This window comes from Struthio camelus, chromosome 3 (assembly GCF_040807025.1).
Source record: "Struthio camelus isolate bStrCam1 chromosome 3, bStrCam1.hap1, whole genome shotgun sequence".
Classification (NCBI taxonomy): Eukaryota; Metazoa; Chordata; class Aves; order Struthioniformes; family Struthionidae; genus Struthio; species Struthio camelus.
The window spans coordinates 60,050,961-60,069,511 of record NC_090944.1 but is presented as its reverse complement, the minus strand read 5'-3'; the positions used below and the strand labels follow the sequence as shown (position 1 = coordinate 60,069,511).

General features: G+C 42.5%; 1 protein-coding gene across 1 annotated transcript in view; it reads right to left on the bottom strand.

The window, feature by feature from the left end:
• Positions 1-18,551, bottom strand: part of CCDC162 (uncharacterized) — a 96,868-nt gene that overhangs the window by 3,121 nt on the left and 75,196 nt on the right. Inside the window, exons 37-47 of the mRNA XM_068936484.1 lie at positions 18,280-18,418; positions 17,769-17,889; positions 16,685-16,794; positions 15,707-15,856; positions 15,483-15,536; positions 12,667-12,834; positions 11,766-11,918; positions 8,597-8,731; positions 6,742-6,894; positions 3,803-4,012; positions 1,416-1,536 (exon numbers count right to left, since the gene is read on the bottom strand). Coding sequence (XP_068792585.1) covers positions 1,416-1,536; positions 3,803-4,012; positions 6,742-6,894; positions 8,597-8,731; positions 11,766-11,918; positions 12,667-12,834; positions 15,483-15,536; positions 15,707-15,856; positions 16,685-16,794; positions 17,769-17,889; positions 18,280-18,418 — 1,514 coding nt within the window. The remainder of the gene's footprint in view (positions 1-1,415; positions 1,537-3,802; positions 4,013-6,741; positions 6,895-8,596; positions 8,732-11,765; positions 11,919-12,666; positions 12,835-15,482; positions 15,537-15,706; positions 15,857-16,684; positions 16,795-17,768; positions 17,890-18,279; positions 18,419-18,551) is intronic.

Below are 18,551 nucleotides of genomic sequence, written 5' to 3'. Positions count from 1 at the left end.
CTATTAACTGGAAAAGGACTTCTTATACTGCCTGTACTATGGGATAGCTGCTTTGCAGGCTTCTTTCTGCCTTTTAAAAAGAAAAAAAAAAAAACACAACATCCATCTACTCTTACAGACACAGGATAATAATTTCAAAAAGGTAGCTAGACTATATTGCAGATGTTTAATACACTTCAGATGAGGTGCCTATATTTTGATGAGTTTTGGTTCAACTCCTGTTGAACACAGAGTGCTCCAAGCTCCCTGGACCATTTTTCCAGTTCTGCATCACATTGAGCAATAGTAACTCACTGCAAGCAAAAATCATCCAGCTTCTTTCTGTCTTGCCTTCTTTCCTTGTACTCAGTATCATCAATGTGACTTACAGGCTTTGCACCTACTTTTCCCCTGAACTTGACTGGTTTAAAGCCAGAGAAATCAGGTATATGCATGCATTAATTTAAGACTTCCCAGTGCTTTATTGCCCCATGACTGGTTCATGTGTTGACTTCAGCAGTGTGTTAATGAGCATTTCTTGGTTTCTTCTGGCAGGAATAACTAATACTCCCTGCAAAAACAAAGTACGGTTCGATTTTTAGTACTCCTTCATGGCATGGAAATGCGCCTTGGAAGACTTCCCCCCCCCCCCCCCCCCCAACTTGTTTAGTTTACTAGGACTTTGGGTCTTGCCTAGCTAATTTTCTGGATGAGTTTGACTAAAGAGCAGGAAGGATTTTTGATAACACAGAGAAAAGCAGCAACTTGGGGCAGATAAAATAGAAATCGTTAATCAAGCCATTTAAGCTACAACAATTAAGTAAGCATTACAAAAATTTCCTAACACCTGAGAAGAAAGATTTTTATTACAGCTTTAAAGTTCCTGGTTAATTCTGTTAAAGGGAAGAAAGCTTTTACTGCTGTTTTAAGATCCTCTAAGGATACCTGCAATCATAGGCACATATTTAATGGAATAACCCACATACAGGTATTGTTTGGCTGCCCCACATGATTTATAAGCAAGCTGTTCCAAGAACAGGGGCGCTGATGAAGCCTGATTTTCTTCTACTTGGGATCCTAATTGTCCCCTCCCCGAAATGCAGCTCCCCTCATGAGTCCCACGATCTCAAAGCAAGGCAAAAGACAATACAAGTTATGGTTTAAAGTTATTAACTTGGGAGCCAACGTTTCTTGTGCTGCTTGACCAACTGCTGTTTAAGGCGTTACAGAGTCTTTCAGTTCTGCCTGACTGGTTTAGGGCTTTCTCCTCTACCTGGATGCTTTCGTTACAGAGGAGGCTTTCTTCTCCTCCTCCACATTTGGCTGAAATTGTCTGTTGGTGCAAAGGTTAAGGAGGGATTCAGAGAGGTGGACACATGAACTCATATAAGATTTGTTTCTCTAAGAAAGTAGGTTACAACTCCTCCTTGCCTTACCTGCACTCGCATTCCTCTGGGAAACTGCAGCTTCCAGGGCATAAACTTGCTGCTGCAGTTCATCAACCCGCTGGAAAGCCTCCAGTTTTAAACTGCACTCTTGGGTTAGCTGGCTTCTTATCTAAAAGGGAGTAAAAGGATTAATGGCAGCAACAAAAAAACATCATCTGGCAGTTCTGGCTCAAAGCAGGGTCCCAGATTTAAAGGACACCATGTTGATGCCCTGTACATTCTTGTGAATGAGAGGCCAATCACTTGTTGGCTGAAACGATCCATAGGTACACTTTTGCAAAACATATCGCCGGTCCCCCTGGATGCACCATACAACACACACAGTGCACATCATCATTGACATTCTTGGTAGTGTTTAATAGAAATCTGCATTTTGAGCATTGCAGGAGGAAGCTATAAACAATATGGAGGCTTTTTCTCACTGTCCTCTGTGTGTAACCCTAACTACACAAGACCCTATCTCCGATTTCAGGGTGGAGGTATGTGAAAAAAGAGCAGCTTTTCCCTTATCTCTCCCAAAGATGATGTAATGAGCAGTCTGTGTGTGCGTGTGTTTGTGTGTGTGTGTCTGTGTAGTTGGCCTGAACACAGAAAGATGTGAAAGCCAACATTTGAATCAAAAGATACTCATTTGAATCATTTCCTCAAAAGATACTCCTTGCATGAAACTAAAACTATATTTGTAGTTTGTTAGTGTTACTGCCCGTGTAGGTGCTAGCTGCAGCTGGGACTGTCGTGCGGCAATAAAAGCCTCCACGCTGCAGTTGCCAGTTTTGTTTTTCTCCCCTTCAAGGCTGATGCAGCTGTTAACACCTCTGGTCTCTCCAAGGGTTATTTTGTAAAAGCAGCCGAAAAGCTCAGCGCTGTATCACAAGCAGAAAACAATGAAATCAGAGGCCTCACGTGCTTGCGCTAACTGCTTTCACTGTGTACAGGTTTCTCACTGTCATGTGATTTTGGTCAGAGAACGTGCCAGCAGCCTGAGAAAGTGTTCCCAGCAGAACGGCGTTTGTCATCCTCTTTCTGGAAAACAAACAGCCTGAGCTTTCACCTTGATACGCTAGGAGACTGAAGACAGAAAATACTTTGCTTGGTTTACAGGAGAGGCAGTCAGATGCATTTATAAAGTTTTTTTCTCCCTAGATCATGAAAGCAAATGGATAGGAGATTTTGGTGGCCGCAAAGTTGTCTGTTAGCACATGGATTCATCTAGTTTTACAGTCTAATCAAATCATTTTTCAAGCAATACTTTGTTCTGCAAGCTCCTCTGCAAAAGAAACACTACACCTTTCACAGCAAGAGCCCACTCTGCCAGCTGTGCTGTACGGAGAAATTATATTTGCTTGGCTAAATCAGTTTTTAAATTGAAAGTAGTTAAAAATCTCTGCAGTCATTTTTACAGGGAGATAACGTCAAAGTGGATCTTGTTACTCAATTACACTAAATCAATGATTAGCAATGCAGTAGCCAATTTCAACTCAATACATCAATTCAGTACGATGGCATCAGTTTAGTTAAAAGTAGTGCTGTTTCTGTGGCCAGAATGCATTAAAGCTGTTCCCTTCCCAGTGTGTTTATTTGGTCATCCAGCATCTGGGAAACACTCGTGTAAAGTACGTGACACAAAGAGGGGAGAGCAGAAGGTTTATATCAAACGTGGAACAGAGAAAAACGAAAGGGCAGCAGTGTGTCGGCTCTGCAGCCCAGGCACTGAGATAGGAAAGTCCTGCCTGGAACACATCATGGGGAGAGCCGGGAAAGCGCCGGGCGCTGCACACCCACGAATGTGGCGCCGGCAGGGAAGTAGAGCCTGAGCATCCATACCTCCTCGTTTAGCTTGGTGATGAGGACAGTGGTGACAGCAGAGGCCTTGGAAACACCACCGGGGAAAATCCCAGCACGGGATGCATGGCTGGCCGAAGCCACCCAAGCCACAGAGCCACCTGCGCGCCCTGCTCCCCTCAGGGTGCAAGGGTTTCCTATCACGTGCTGTATAACCATTCCCACTGCATCACAGCCTTACAGGAGCTCTCAGGTAGTTTATTTGTAAAATAAGGGGAATCATACTTGCTTTTTAGGGCAACGACACTGAATCAGGCTCAGAAGCAGGGCCTTTGAAATATCAGAAACACAAGATGCCACCCAAAGGTGGAGCCTGACCCCATGCTCCCAGCACATGCGGCCCTGCATGGTGCCAAGGCTCGTGCTATGGGAGCCTCCTGCAGAGCCCTGGGAGGGCTACCGGTGCAGGAAGAGGGACGTGCCACAGCACTGCGAAATCCAGACACCTGATGGAGTACATCCAGGTGTACCTGAGACATGTCCCTCCAGAAATGTTGCCATCTTTGTCCTTCGACTGTGCAGTATGAGGTTACCTGCTGCATTTCTTTTTTGACCCTCTTTTGCTGAAGTTGGCCCATTTTAGAGGATTTTTCAGCTTCCTTGATCAGGTATTTCAGTCTCTGTTCTTTTTCTTCCATCTCTTCAAGTGTCTTCTTCATGTGTTCAGCTTTCATCGCACTGAGTATTTGCCTGCTCCTGGCTTCTTGTGTCTTCCTATGCTCTACTTCCAACAGCATTTGTTTCTGCAACATGAGATTATGAATATTTCGGACTCGGCTCCCTCCCCCCCAATTCCCATACATACCCGTTTATGTTTACTTTTAAACCCTGGTGGGCAGCTCTCTGAAGTCTGTGGTGTCATCCCCACCAGAGCTGAATGAGGAGAGAGCCCATCCCACACAGCTTGGTATTTACAAAGCTCCCAAAGAAGATACTGAAACGTTGGTGAAACAAATCTGAACTACCTTATGAAAGGTACAGACTCAGACCTAAACTCAAAATAAAGTCTGAGTTGGTAAGGGGGAGCAGGAGCAGAACTGTATTTACACTATGGCTTGCTCGAGAGAGGAGCCTCAAAACAACATTTGTGTGTAGAATTTGTTCAACTGCAAATAAACAGGGCAGTTGGTTCCCATTTCCTCAGGCCTCTGCAGTCTGCTTTCTGCAGCCCACCTCTGGTGTGCGTGTGGAACGTCTTTAGAAGAATAAACAAGGGAAGGGAAAAGTAAACACGTTCTCCTCAGACGCTGCTGTTTCTACTCTGTGCGCTGAGAAGGCCAGTAAGCGTGGCGGCACTTCAGAATCTGTATCACGTTTTTGTACGCCGCGGCAGTACAAACCCCGCACACCGGGTCAAGGGCCCCCTCTACAGTCAAGGCTACTGTGGGGGAACGGAGTCTGCTATTGGGAAACACCACCTGCCAATCTATCACAAAGGAAGAAATCAGGAAGAAGAGCAAGATCTATGTCAGAAACTGGAGGGGGAAAAAAAGTTCTTGAAAGATGGTAGAGGCAGGGAGTCTTCTGGAAGTAATTGACAGCTTGTCAGTTAATAAAAACCAATTTATCAAAAGCACGGCTATTCCAGTAAAAAAACTGAACACAAAGTCAGAGTCAAAAGCAGTCAGAGCCCAAACGTTCATCTTTGGGAACCAGCTGTGCCTTACCAAGACTGGAGTTTCATACACTAATAAGGTCAGAATGGAGCGAGTGAGTATCACATTTGACTTCTTAACATCACATGCCACAACAGTAATCTCAATTACTGGAATGACCTAGCTGGTTTGGCTAACGCATATTTCCCAGCAGGCATCCAGTCTTGACCTGAAGATATTCACAGTCGGCCATACTGTCATTTCCATGGTTAATCACGTATTGAAAAGGTTGTTTCCGATTTAGTGTTTTCACTGTCTGGCTTCAACTTCTAGGCACTGTCTCGTTATGCCTTTCCCTAAGAATCCTTTAGTATCTGCTATTCGCCCCTCTGCAGAAATACTTGTAGACTGTAATCAAGTCAGTCTTCTTTTAGATAGGTTAAATAGACTGAGCTTTATAAGCGTCCCTTGCTAGAAAGCATTTTCTGTAGCCCTCGCACCATTTTCTGTAATTCTTTTCTGCACCCTCTCAAGCTTTTCGTTGTCCTTTTAAAGTAGGAGACCCTGGAAGCAAAGGCAGTGTTCCAGCCTGTTGCATGTAAAGATACAAACTCACTCTTAATGTATCTGTACTCTTCCCCCTTTTATCAACTGGAAGGCTGCAGCATCTGCCCTTTCCACTACTGCACCACATGGTCAGTCATTCGTCTGTTATGATCCCCGCCCTTCACAGCTCCATCGATTTCCAGCAGCCCCCCTGCTCTGTAGAAGTATTCGACGAACTTGTTCTTTATCGGAAATCCTACTTTGAAGGAGACCCATGTTAGCAAGCCATCTGTATGGTTCTGTACGTCCGCTCTGCCCACACCACTATTTAGTAAATGTTACTCACCAAATTCACTGACATTCCTCCCCAAATCTGCCATGGGTAAATTTTATAATTTTATATTTATTTCCAAAGCAAAAGTGGTGAATATCGATAGGTATCCTATCAAGCCTTGTAGAATTCCATCAGAAATATCTTCATTTCACAAAAATAATTCATTTTTTATGTCAAAAAACTACCTCTTAATGCATTAAAATTGTTGTTAACATTGCACTGCTAAATTTTAAAATAAAAAGGTTATGTGGTGCTAACCCAAGCTTTACAAGGTCATTCCAAATGTCTATTACACCTACAGCACCACGTTTATCAGTCTAACTTGTAACCTTATCAACAGAATAAAACGAGATTCGTTCGACAAGACTTATTTTCTGTACAGCTGAGTTGACTGGCATTAGTTATACTGCAAGTGAAGGGCGTGCTTTTCAGTTTGACTTGGAGGAATGGGCCATGTCAGTGTGCGTAGCCATGTGTGGAAGTGAAAGAGAGCTTGTTACGGCAGTGATATATCCATGAAGGCATACAGATGGTAAAAATCATGAAACAAATTTGGTCTGGATTTAATGACAACATCGCTGGAAGTGTCCTTGAAATTTAATGATGGGGTGGAACACTAATAACCTGAAGATTTCTAACTTAAAAATGTTGTGTGTGTGGAATAAAATATTGCCTTTTTTCCTTTACTAAAACATATATCCAGCACTGTTGACTGCATATATAAATACAGTGCCTGCAGCTGTCATTTTGGCACGTGATTCAAACTTTATTCGAGATTCTCCCTGGTTCTTTCTCCTCGCAACGGTGAAAAGGCTCAAACGAATGCGTTGTTTCAATGCCATAAAAATACCTATCCAGTTTCAGTAACCGTAAGATTCAATTGCTTTTGAAAGCATTTCTCTTCTAGCATTAACAGTAGGCAAAATCCTCATTGAAGCAAGTGAGAAGGAGAGGAGAACGCTATGTTGATGAATGAGGACCAAGTTAATTTAAATACCTGTTTTTCTAGCTGTTTCTTTAGTTTGCCATTGTCTGCTTGAGATTTTGCCAGAGCTTTCCGCACAGCCGCCAGCTGACCCTGAAACAAAGTCACCTCTTGTTCTGCCATCATCTTAGTGTTCAGCCACTCTTTTTTGTTTTGGACGGCTTCCTGCAAACACAGAGAGCAGAACAGAAACAGTTATGAGGGCAGTGATTTTCTCTCTTTTGTATAGTGCTAGATCACTTGAAGAGTGATCTCTAAGAGATTTTTAGTAAATTGGGGTTGAATTGCTCTGATTTTTTTCTAAGAAAGGCCTGACAGATTTCTGGAAGGCAAAGTGGGTAACACGATGGTCAAGAGCGATTCATTACGGAGAGAAATGTTAGAGGGGGGTTTTTTACTCATTTTTCCTTGGGCCTGATTAACAGGCATAAGTACTCCAGCTGCAGTGTCAATATCTCCTTACTATAATAATATTTCCTTACTATAATATTTCCTGACTGAAACGACAATAATCTTTTCTATGGGTACAACTGCACCTCTTTTTAATTATACTCACACATTGGAACAGTTCAAGTTCTTGCGTGTAAGCAAGTTCAGAGCAATGCAAAACTTGATCTTTCTTATTCATTAGAAAGATTAGTAGATACCAATCTGCTTATCCTTTCATTGTCTCTCAAGGAAAAATGTGTGTGATGCAGCTTGTTTTCATTCTGGGCACGGTCTTTTTGTTTGTTTTAAACACAGACATAAATGTGTATGTATATACATGTTACTGTGCCAGGCACAGCAGCTCCCTCTCCTTTCCCACCCATTTAAACTGGAAAAAGCAAGATCCAGTACTCTCTGCACTTTGAGTAGAGGACGGTGAAATACAAAGTCTTAGATCTTCAGGCTCGTGTCAAAGTTAGCCACAAGAAAGTTATGCCTCAGCAAGATGAGCTAGTTTATCATTTTTAAAAAGCCAAATTTTCCCAGTTATTTTTCTCTGTTTCAGACTTTTCTTTTCAATAAAGAAAGCAAGCTATTATTTCTTATTTAAATCCACAAATTTGCCATAACTCAATCCACTCTGACTGATCTATGTTTAATATGAATTAATAAAACATTTGAATGATTTAGCATCTCCCTGATATAACTTAACTAAGTGTATGCACATCCAGCTTTATTTGGTTTTAAAATTAACAAGCCCACAGAAACCACTCTGCTTTTACTCATTTTAAATTAACAAATATGATCCATTCTGCCTTCGCCTGGCTTGACATGTGCAGCTAATTAACCCATATAACAATCAATAACCTGTTTGTTCCATTCTAATCAGCCTCATTTAAAGCAGCAAGGCACTTTTCTTTCCATCCATCTTCACTTTAGTTTAATTTAGTCATTTTTGTGCTTCATCTTGCATTTCTGTAATTAAATTTATAAACCTCATGCTGTGTTCTGCTTTCTTTAAGCAGATACCAATTTCAAAAAACTCAGCCTCCTCCCAAGCAAGCAGTCGATTTCATTTTCACTTTATGGTGGCCTTTTCCATATGTTTTGGTCAGTTGTGAAACAGTTAATTTTGATAAATAGTTCTCATTAGTCTTCCGAGTTAATAGCTGAATTAGGAATACTGTAGGCTACTCATACTTCCTAGGCTCTTGTTTCAGGCAGGAACCATTTGTTTCACTCTCTTCACATTTGAAGTCCACCTTTTTACCCATGATTTAGAGGAAAACAAAAAGCTTAGACTTCATACCTCAAAGGGCCGGTTACGATGAAAGCCTATAGACTTACGGAATAACAGGGAGTCTGCCCAGTCTGACCATTAGTTTCGTAGGAAATAAGACACTAATAACAAACAAACAAAATGGTAGAGAAATACCACCTTCTCTGCATCTCTAAGCTTTGCGGAGAGTTGTGCCTTCTGAGTGGTTTGTTTCCAACAGTTCAGAGCCTTCAGCTTACACACCAGCTTGCCTAGTCTGATGTTTTCATCCCGCAAGAACTGCAGCTGTTCCTGCTAAAGAAGATGTCAAGAAGAGAGGACCCACAAAGATTACTTTCCTCAGGAAGAATATGTGGTTTTGAAGTAAATGCTATTGTAAAAGCATGCAACTGTATTTCATTTTAATTTTCAAATCCTCTAGTTTTGCAGCTTGAAACAGTTGAGCCTTTGGCAATAAATTTCTATTACAGTTTCTCCAGGGAAACAGGAAATGTGAACATTGCCCAGGAACGGCGTTAAAAGAAAAAGAAAAAGAAAAAGAAAAAGAAAAAGAAAAAGAAAAAGAAAAAGAGAAAGAAAAAAAAAAAGAAAAAGAAAAAGAAAAAGAAAAAGAAAAAGAAAAAGAAAAAGAAAAAAAGAAATCAAATCCAAGATACCAAGCAGGTAAACAAATCAGAAATGAGACATTGTTAATGGTGATAAACATTCTGATATAGCTAAATGGGGATTCTGGTTCACATCATATTTAGTAGCCTGTTTCACTCTAATTACAATATCCTTAATAAGAAAAAAATTAGTGGATTCTTGACAAGTACAGTATTTTTTGTTTCTTCTCTTTGTTCAAAATAGCAGACTTGCTCCTGAAAACTGTCCTTATGGCAGAAGACAGCGGTTCCACTACACAAAAAGCACAGAAATGATGGTTGCAGAGGACCTCTGGAGGTCATCTGGTCAAACCTCCTGCCCCAAGGATTGTCGATAACCCTCAGCCAGGTAAGCATGGCCTCGTCTAGCCAAGTTCTGACCATCTCCAGAGGTGGAGCTCCCACAGGCTCCCTATGCAACCTGTCCCAGCGCTGCTTCACCCCCATAATGAAAGAGTTTTCCTGATAGCCAATACAAAAGTCCCTCACCACAACTGATGGCCATTGCCCCTTGTTTACCATTTGTCACTGCAAAGAAGAGTTCAGCTCCTGTCCTGTTCAGCTCACTCCCACTTTGTGACTTCCCTTCCTGCAGCTGAAGGCTGCTGTTAGAGCAACTCTTCAACTCTTTTCCGCCAGACTAAACCAGTTTAACTACCTCAGCTTCTCTGTGTAGGCAATGTGCTCCAGAGCAGATGCCTGACTGTCCTGGCAGCCCTCTGTTAGACCCTCTCCAATTTCTCAACTCCCCTCTTGTACCAACTGGCGAGCCCCACAACAGGACTCAGTTCCAGGAGCCACCTCATCGGTGCTGAACAGAGAGGAATAATACCATCCTTCTGGCCACTCTTAATGTAGCCCCGTATGCAGTTTGCCATATTTACCCACTGTCGGCAGGGCTGCCACTCAGGCAGCTGGCTTCCAGCCTGTACTGCTCCACCTCTTCTGTGTTTCTGCTTCACGAACTTTATACAGCTTTTGTAAATCCAGTCCTCAAGTTTAAGAAGTGCCTCTGAACTGAAGCTCTACCATTCAGTGTCAACCCTCCTTCTTACCCATTAGGTCCCTCATTAGTTTTATCTGCAACTGGGCTTTGGCCTTCCTAATTTCACCACTATGGGCCTCAGAAATGCCTTGATACTCTGCCTTTGCTGTCTGACCATGTTTCCACTACTTGCACGCTTTCTTCTTGCATGCTAGTCCTTCAAGAAGATCCTTGCTTAGTCAAGCAAGGCCAAGCTTCTGCTGAATTTCCTGGTTTTCTTGCATAACAGGGCAGCTGATTCTGAAATTTCTTAAGGGTTCTTTAAAAATCAGCCAGCTTTCCTGGGCACTGTTTCCCCTCTCAGCAGCTTCCCAGGGATTTTGCCTAGCAGTTCCTTAAATAAGTCACAGTCTGCTGTCCTGAAGTCCCAGGTCCTAGCACTCCAGTGTAATTCTGCAGCCTTCCTCCAGATCCTGAATTCAATTATCTCATAGTCACTGCAGCCTAAGATGACTTCTATGACCACACACACCATCAGATTTCCAGATGAATGAAAACCCCATGAAGGTCAGGATGTGAAATCAGGACATTTGTCTTGGCTATCTGTAGAAAGCCCCATCCAATTTATCCCCTTGACCAGGGAGTCTGTAACAGATCCCCACCAGGACCAGGGAGTCTGTAACAGATCCCCACCACAATCATGTCATCGCCAATGTTCCTCCCTCCCCTGACCTTGACCTATATAGTCTTCTAGTAGTATATCTCCAGATGCATACAGGAGCCCTAGGCAGACAAGCAACTCCTTACACAGAGCGCAATTCCTGCTCCTCCTCTTCGCTGCTTATCCTTCTGAAACAGCCTGTAACCACCCATGGCCGTGCTCCAGCTGCGTGCACCAGCTCACCAAGTTTCCATGACTCTGTTCACATCACCATGCAGAGACTTTCCTCACTTTCCTCATTCGTTGCCTCTGTATGCTGTCCTTTCTGAGCAGGAATCTAAATCTCCCTGCAGCCTTCTCACACACAGACCTCTTCCATTTCTCTTCATTCCTCATTCACTCCTGAGCCTCCCTTATCACTCACTGAACCTCGCTGAAAGAACTGGCTTATCACTACAGTTATATCTCCCTCCACAAGCTTCTCTGCTGGGAAGATCTGCAGGCATATTTGCTTTAGACAGAGGTATTTAGCCATTATCCATTTGATCTCATCTGTATTCACTGATTGACTATGCTACCATAATTTGGGTGCAAACTGACCATTCCTGAGCAGGAATATCTCTGACTATAAAAGGGATTGATTTGGAAGTTGTAGCCTGCAAAAGACTTTCTAGGTTTTAGTTTATAACTCCTAGAACCTCAGTTCTGGGGGCATTTTTTCAAAATATAAAGTTGAATATATTTTTGATTGTAAGTATTTCCAATTTGAAAAAAAGAGACTCCGCTTATTTATGTGACTAGTTTGCATGATACGGAGATAAAACTCCCATCAGTGGATTTCTCTGGCTCACTGAAACATCAAATTCTCTTTCCCCCACCCCAAAAAGAGACAGTGACAACACAGTCTGATTGAGTGTGAGTTCACATTTACACTTCTTCAGATCCAAGTTCAATATGTGATGATGTTCACCTGTGTAGAAAGCAGGCCAGGATTTTAGCCTTGCATTCATTTACTGACACAGATACATATTTCCTTACTTTAGACAAATGTTCTTTCAAGTCATCATTATTTTTAGCGGAACCAAACTTTTTCTTCAGATCAATCATATTGTCAACTCCTTCTCTTCTCACTTCACTGATGATTTCAAACACTCGTTGGTCGATGCTTAGGCGATAGTCATCCAACCTTCCCTGCAATTACAAATACAACTCATAAGAGACGAGAAGTGCACATACGGGAAAGCGGCATTCAGAAGATTTTAGAATGTATGTATTTAATGGAAGTAGCAGCATCATGGTGAAAGAATGGGCTTTCTAGTGAGAAGCAGACTCACTCTAAGGACAGCAAAAGAAATCACAAGGTTGCTCAAGTCACTCTTGCCCAAAACACAGACCTTGGCCTTGTGGACGTGAATCAAACCCTCGGGATCAGATCCAGGCAGTTCTGTATTGCCACAGTAACAATCAGGTCAGTTTTTATCATCTAGATTGGGACACACTTGTTTTTGTAAGTAATGGCCTATGTTACCCCAAAGAAATCAGTGGACTACTTGAAAACAAAGGCATTATTAGAGGGAGCAATATTATTACCCAGTGGAGCTGAAGTCTCTAAGAAAAATAATGTAGCATATTACAAACTGAAGCATTATATTCAAAAAGTTCCCACCACTGTAACTAAACAGAGCTCCCATCAATCTTCCTAATGTGGTACCTGTTCCCTCTAGAATATGTCTCCTGTCTTGGAACAGGTACACTATTTTTCTACTAGATTTTTTTTTACAAGATGCTTCTAAAGCACACAGCACAGAGATAAATGATTCGCCCATCTATCCACCTGGCGCACTGCAGAAATGTATTCCTTTGTGTGCTACACATGTTGGCTAAGTTGTATAGCAGCACAAAAAAGACTTATCAATACCCCCTCTTATTTTGTACCTACTTTTAGATGGATACAAGTCACAAATAGGCTCCGCACTAACGATTCATATTCATCCCGTACTTCTTTTCTTATCTTCTCTTTGAGACCAAGATTTTCTTCTTCTGAGTCAGCGAGCTGGGCTCGGAGAGCAGTGATTTCCATAATCATTCCATGACTCAGCCCAGCAATCTATCACAGCAGAGAAAGTGAATGAGTAAAGCTAGGGATGAACAGGCAGCACAGCCTAGGAGTAAACAATCCAGAGCTCTGAATATGTTATGTGATACTGAATCAAGTATAAAAGCTTGAATAACTTCCTAACTGAGCGGCTAAAGGAAAATAATCCACTCATGCAACAGAATAATCCATTAGGTACATCTCTGTTGGTTTTAGAAACGTTTCTTCTTCTTTCCTGGAAACAGTGCGAAGGATTGTGGTCATTCTAGATCAGTATTTCAAGAAGCCAGATGCACAGGTTTCATTACGAAACCTTAAAAAGCCTATTTCTGGTCATCAGGAAAGAAAGATCTCCTTGCTAATGGGTATGAGAGCTGACAGAAGGAAATGTGTGCAGAGGATAGAGGAGCAGAAGGATTAGGGAGTCTGATTTTAGGAGAAGATCCTATGCCTGTCTCTGCTATGTGGGTGAGCCTTGCCTCCTGCAGTGTAACCCCCTCCTCCTCCTGGAGGGAACATCACAAGAACTGTGACTAGGTTGTGTTTAATAAGCTGTGATTTTCACTTATGGGATCAAATGTGCTATATCTGTTCACAAGCCTGTACATATAGACTATTCAATAAATGAGAAGGACAATTGTGTGTTCCATTTGTTGATATCTGACAACACAGCACTAGCATACTCCCAGAAAGAGCACTCAGGTCAGCACAAACAGGAAGGTACATGATAAAAATTAAATAGATTTAAATGACAGAATTTAAATTTCACATAGGTAGGCCACTGCTAAGTATAACCACTATTTAGTGGTTACATATATCATAAGTATGACCGCTGTTTGGTCATTTTTATACCCCTGAACAGTGTTTGCAAACAGATGAGCCCAATGTGGGAAAGCAAAAAATCATTCTGAACAAATTACATAGTTAACATAACAATTAAGCACAAATGCACATTACAGGCACAGTGACAGCACAGTCTGCTTTGTGGTTACCTCCACATGTCAGATCTAAGTTACAAACGTTTATAACTTCACTGGGTTTTTGTTTGTTGAGTTGAAATTGTTCATGTAAATTTTTTGTCTTACAGCAAACATTCCAGAGAGACTTCTGAAAATGAAGTTTGGGGGAAATACATGTATGTTAGTCCTCTTGAAAATATCTGGTGATCTTTATTTAGAGTAGCACTAGTATTCTTCTGTTTTGGATTCTTCCTTTTTTTGTGAAATTAGCAAAAAGTTGCTAAAATGCTAAGACTTGGGGCAGCGGACGGGGGGGGGGGGCGGTTCACAGTTCATGTATGCTCTCAAAAGATATTTTAGGTTTTAAACTATCTGCAGGTTTGTTACGACCAGCATACCTGAGCCTCTCTTACGGCTTCTAACACCTCCACAAGCAACTGAGCTTGGTCTCTTCAAACTTGCAATAGCCTCTGCTAATTGCTTTGAGCTAGCGAGAAAGAAGTGCAACTGGGAGGGGGAAGCCTCTTCTGCAGTCGAAGCAGAGCCCAGAGACAGTAGGCAGCTGCCCAGGGTGGCCAGTCAAAAAGGACAAACTATCTTGTACTTGAGGGAAGTGACAGATGAGACAAGGATTTGGTGGCGATTGGTTAGCAAAGGGGAGGAGAGGAAAGACGCCACTGGCCACAGGCTCCTGGAAAGCCCCACTGATTCATGCTTCTCATTTCCTCTCTCACGTCGGCCTCCCCAAACATGCAGATAGGACAGTAACATCACAGAAGACGACAGGTTCCTGACAAAACACTGTGCAGAAAAGGTTCCTGACAAAACACTGTGCAGAAAAGGAGATGGGAGCAAAAATCCAGAAAGAGCATGAGAAAGCAGGGCAATAAGAAGCCCAGGGAAGAAGAACCCATATATTGGAGCCAGCAATTAGGCTATATTAGAAAAGGAGCCAAGGAATGAAATCCAGAATACTGGTATTCCAACACTGCTGTCCAAACATCCCTGAAGCCAAGTAGTCCTCTCCATGGCATCTTCCACAGAAGATGACAAGCTGACATGGATATTGGATCCTGTCTCTAGCAGTGGCGTTTGTGTTGATGGAACCAACCTGCAACTCAGCTAATAGCTTACGTGGATATCACATGATACCCCAAGATGGCATTTCTGATTTTTTTGGCTTGGTTTACTTATTTAGAAAATTCTCTGCACACATGCCGCCTATCCTAAAGAACAGAGTTGAAGCTGCAAAGTCGAGCACTCAGAACTTAAGAGCTGTTTAGGCAGCCACGTTGTAGCCTGCCTGGTACATGCACTACAGTGCAGCCTAAGTGTCTGATCCAGTTGAGTTTTCTGTCTCCCTCAATGCACAGGACAGACTTGCTCTGGGGAAATGCCTTGTGCAGGGAAAGAGACCCATCAGTAGAATCCCATCTCATTTAAATTAAAAGGCTGCCACCAAATCATCCATTCTGAACACAAACCAGGGCACGGCAGGCCACTACCTTTGCCTTCGGGTTATCTTTGTTTCACAAATCCTTCTGGTGTGACTTCCAGCATCGGCAAGCACAGGAGGAGCTCCCCTGAGCCCCAGAGCCCCCCGTCCTTCTCCTTAAAGACTGTCACCATGCGATTGCTCAGTCCGACTCTGCCCCAGCTGAGACACTAAGTACCACTAACCACTAGATCATCACCACCAACCTGCGTCAGAGCTGTATCGCATAGGTTGCCCCCTTCCTGCGCCGCATGCAGCTCCTGAAGCAAAGCACAAAGATGTACGGTGACAACACTTGCATAGCCCAACTCTGCTTCAACTGCTTCCCAGCCTGACAGCCAGACCTTCCTTTTTAGTTAGCAACTGCCTCCCACCCAGAGAAACCACCTTCCCCCGTTCCCAAAGAGTCAAATCAATGCTCTGACAATACTTGTTCTTTTTGGTAAAGGAGACGATGTTGCTGTTGGAGAATATTTTCATAAAACATGGAGTAGGTCTCAAAGTTGCTGCGCTCTCTGGCCATGATGTCACAGCCCAGTACAGTGAGACACTGCTGTAAGTGGCTTTTTTTAAAAGTAACCTAGGAAAACAAAACAAGACAGCTTGCAGGTAGCCATAGTCCCAAGAGTTGCTATATACAGCCTATGCCAAAATGATAAAGTCAAAACAAAACATGGTCACCTTACTGTGAAGTCAATGCTTCTGCAGTACCAAAATTAAGCAAAAATTTAAATTATTCAATGCAAATGTTTTTTGCCTACTCTGTAATTGCACTGGAATAAATATGTTGCTGTAAAAATATTCTTTCAGTTAACTAAGCTAATGGAAAACAGGTTCTGCACTTTTTTGACTGCTTCTAGCTGCACTATACAATATATTTTTTCCAACTGAAGCTAAAAGAGATTTTTCAGTAGACATTTCAAATCATCAGCTCAGAAACTGCCTGGGATGTTGGGGATGACATCCCCTCTCAAAAACCATATGCCATGATTTTTAAGCAACAGTGGTCAATGCATTTTCTTTAAATTGCACTGAAAAAACAAGAAATGCTTTTGAATATTGTGCTGGGCCCCTGATTCAGCACTGACTCAGGAAGAAGAGTTCCTGCTACTGAATCCACACATCAAGTCCTGCAATCCTCTACGGCATATAAACCCTCAGCCCTAACTCATCTTCACATTACTACAATCCTGAGATCTGCAATTAAACTTGTCACAAGGCAGTGGGATGACACATAAGCTCATTGCCAATACTGCTGTTAGAAAACACATAACAACATAATCCGAATATAAGCTCATAAGTTTAAGAAGTGTTTTACTCTTTCAGGTCACTGACTGACAAGAGCTTTAACAATTAAGGCTGTAAACATGATTTAACTGTTGCTTAGGAGGAAATACAGAATATGTACCTCTGCATCTGATTCTTGGTAGTTTTGCATTAGCTTTTGAACAAATGTTTCAACTATCTGTGGTCGTACAGCTGAGAAATTTTCTTGTATTACCCCATGTTTCCAAAGCTCTGCAGGAACAGAGGGAGAAAAAAAAGGAAAAAAAAATAGAATAAACCGTGTATCAGTGGGTATCAGTGTCAAAAAACACTGATCCCTCAGTAAGCCCTAGGGTTTGACGCTGGGTAAGCTTTATAGCTCAGGGTTTCTGATCTTTTCTAAAATGTTTACAACAACAAAGTAAATGTCATTGCAAACAGATTGCAAAAGCTGCATTGAGCAGCAATATCAAATTTGTTCTGGTATCAAGGCCAAACACACTTTCACTTCCACTTTTTCTTTGCTTTACTATTTGTGCCTGTGAATATTCAATTTGCTCAAACTCATACAGTAATTGTACAAAGTAAACACCTAACGTACTAAAAAAACCCTGGCATTTTAATCGCCAGTCTGTTTCAGGCTGCCTGCAAACTCCACAATGATTAGTGCCGAGCTTTCTTTGCAAAACTGTTTTTTGTGGCTGATATACACTACATAATAAGAAAGTGAAACCTTAGACCTAGGGCATCTGAATCTGTTGAATGGACAGGATAAACATGTTCATGCAGATAGGTATATGGTATATGGATATATTGTATGTACACACACACACACACACACACACACACACACACACACACATATGGAGTAGAAATATATATTTTGTACACAGTTCACTGCCTGATGCTAAATGCATTCCTGGAATTTCACAACATGGGCTTTAAAAAACAGAAGGGAGTTTCCTGAGGGCAAGCCACTTCTCATCAGTGATACCTTCCCCATGGCTGAGCTGGTCCCTGGCTCCCAGGCGGATACAGGGGAAGCAGGGGGAAGCAGGGGAGCTGAGAGCAAACCCACCCTCCTGCTCGTGGGCAGGACAACACTTTGCTTTCTGTAAGCGTCAAGGCTGCTTTTCCCCCTCCCAGACTGGGGTTCCCACATTTTCCAGGAAGGGTTGAGGTGGGGGGAGCTGTAAAAACACGTTTGGTATTTCACTCTTCCTTACCAGTGGGGAGGCTGCTCCCTTGCCTGGCTCTTTCAGATGTCACTAGAGTCATCTGCTGGTTAATCTTCTTCTGCACATCACGGATCATGTGGATTTCTAAGTTTTCCAGAAGCTTTCGTAGCTAGAATTATGTCCAAGACTTAGTTCATACTAAATCTCTAAAACACATAAAGCAACTTGCCAACTATCAAAACCTACTTGACTAAGCCAAAGCAATTCTCCTCCTCCCATTCTTTTCTAAAATACAGTATTATCAGACAAAGTGTCAAGGTTCATATCCTTGCAGGGTGTCAGTGCGTCTAGCTCTGAGCCACAAAGGTAGGGACAGATTCTCGTATTGCTTTGGGCTGCCCTGGGACACGCATCTTGCTTCATAAAGAGTCTCACAGGTCATCCACACTGGCTGCATGCCCCAGTGACAGCCCCACAGGCCCTGCCAGGTTGTGCTGCACTTTGTTTGCAGTGACGCTGCCTGGTGCTCTGCAATGCCCCATAAATTATCCCCCTTTACCTGGTACACCTTCATTTCGATTTCTGATGCTCCTTGCGGGAAGCGTATATGCTGAATGCTTGTAACAGGCTCTCCCAACTCCTCCTCTGCGCCCATTTGTCTGGCCAAGGCCTTCATGGCAGGGTGCAAGACATCAGTGCTAAAATGACCAAGACATGGATATTTCACACATTCTCTCTCCACATTATTCTTGTTTGCATTTACTGACCTGGGACCTTAATTTTCCTTTTACTCCCCCTGCCTAACCCACACAGAAAGTATGTTAAGACTCC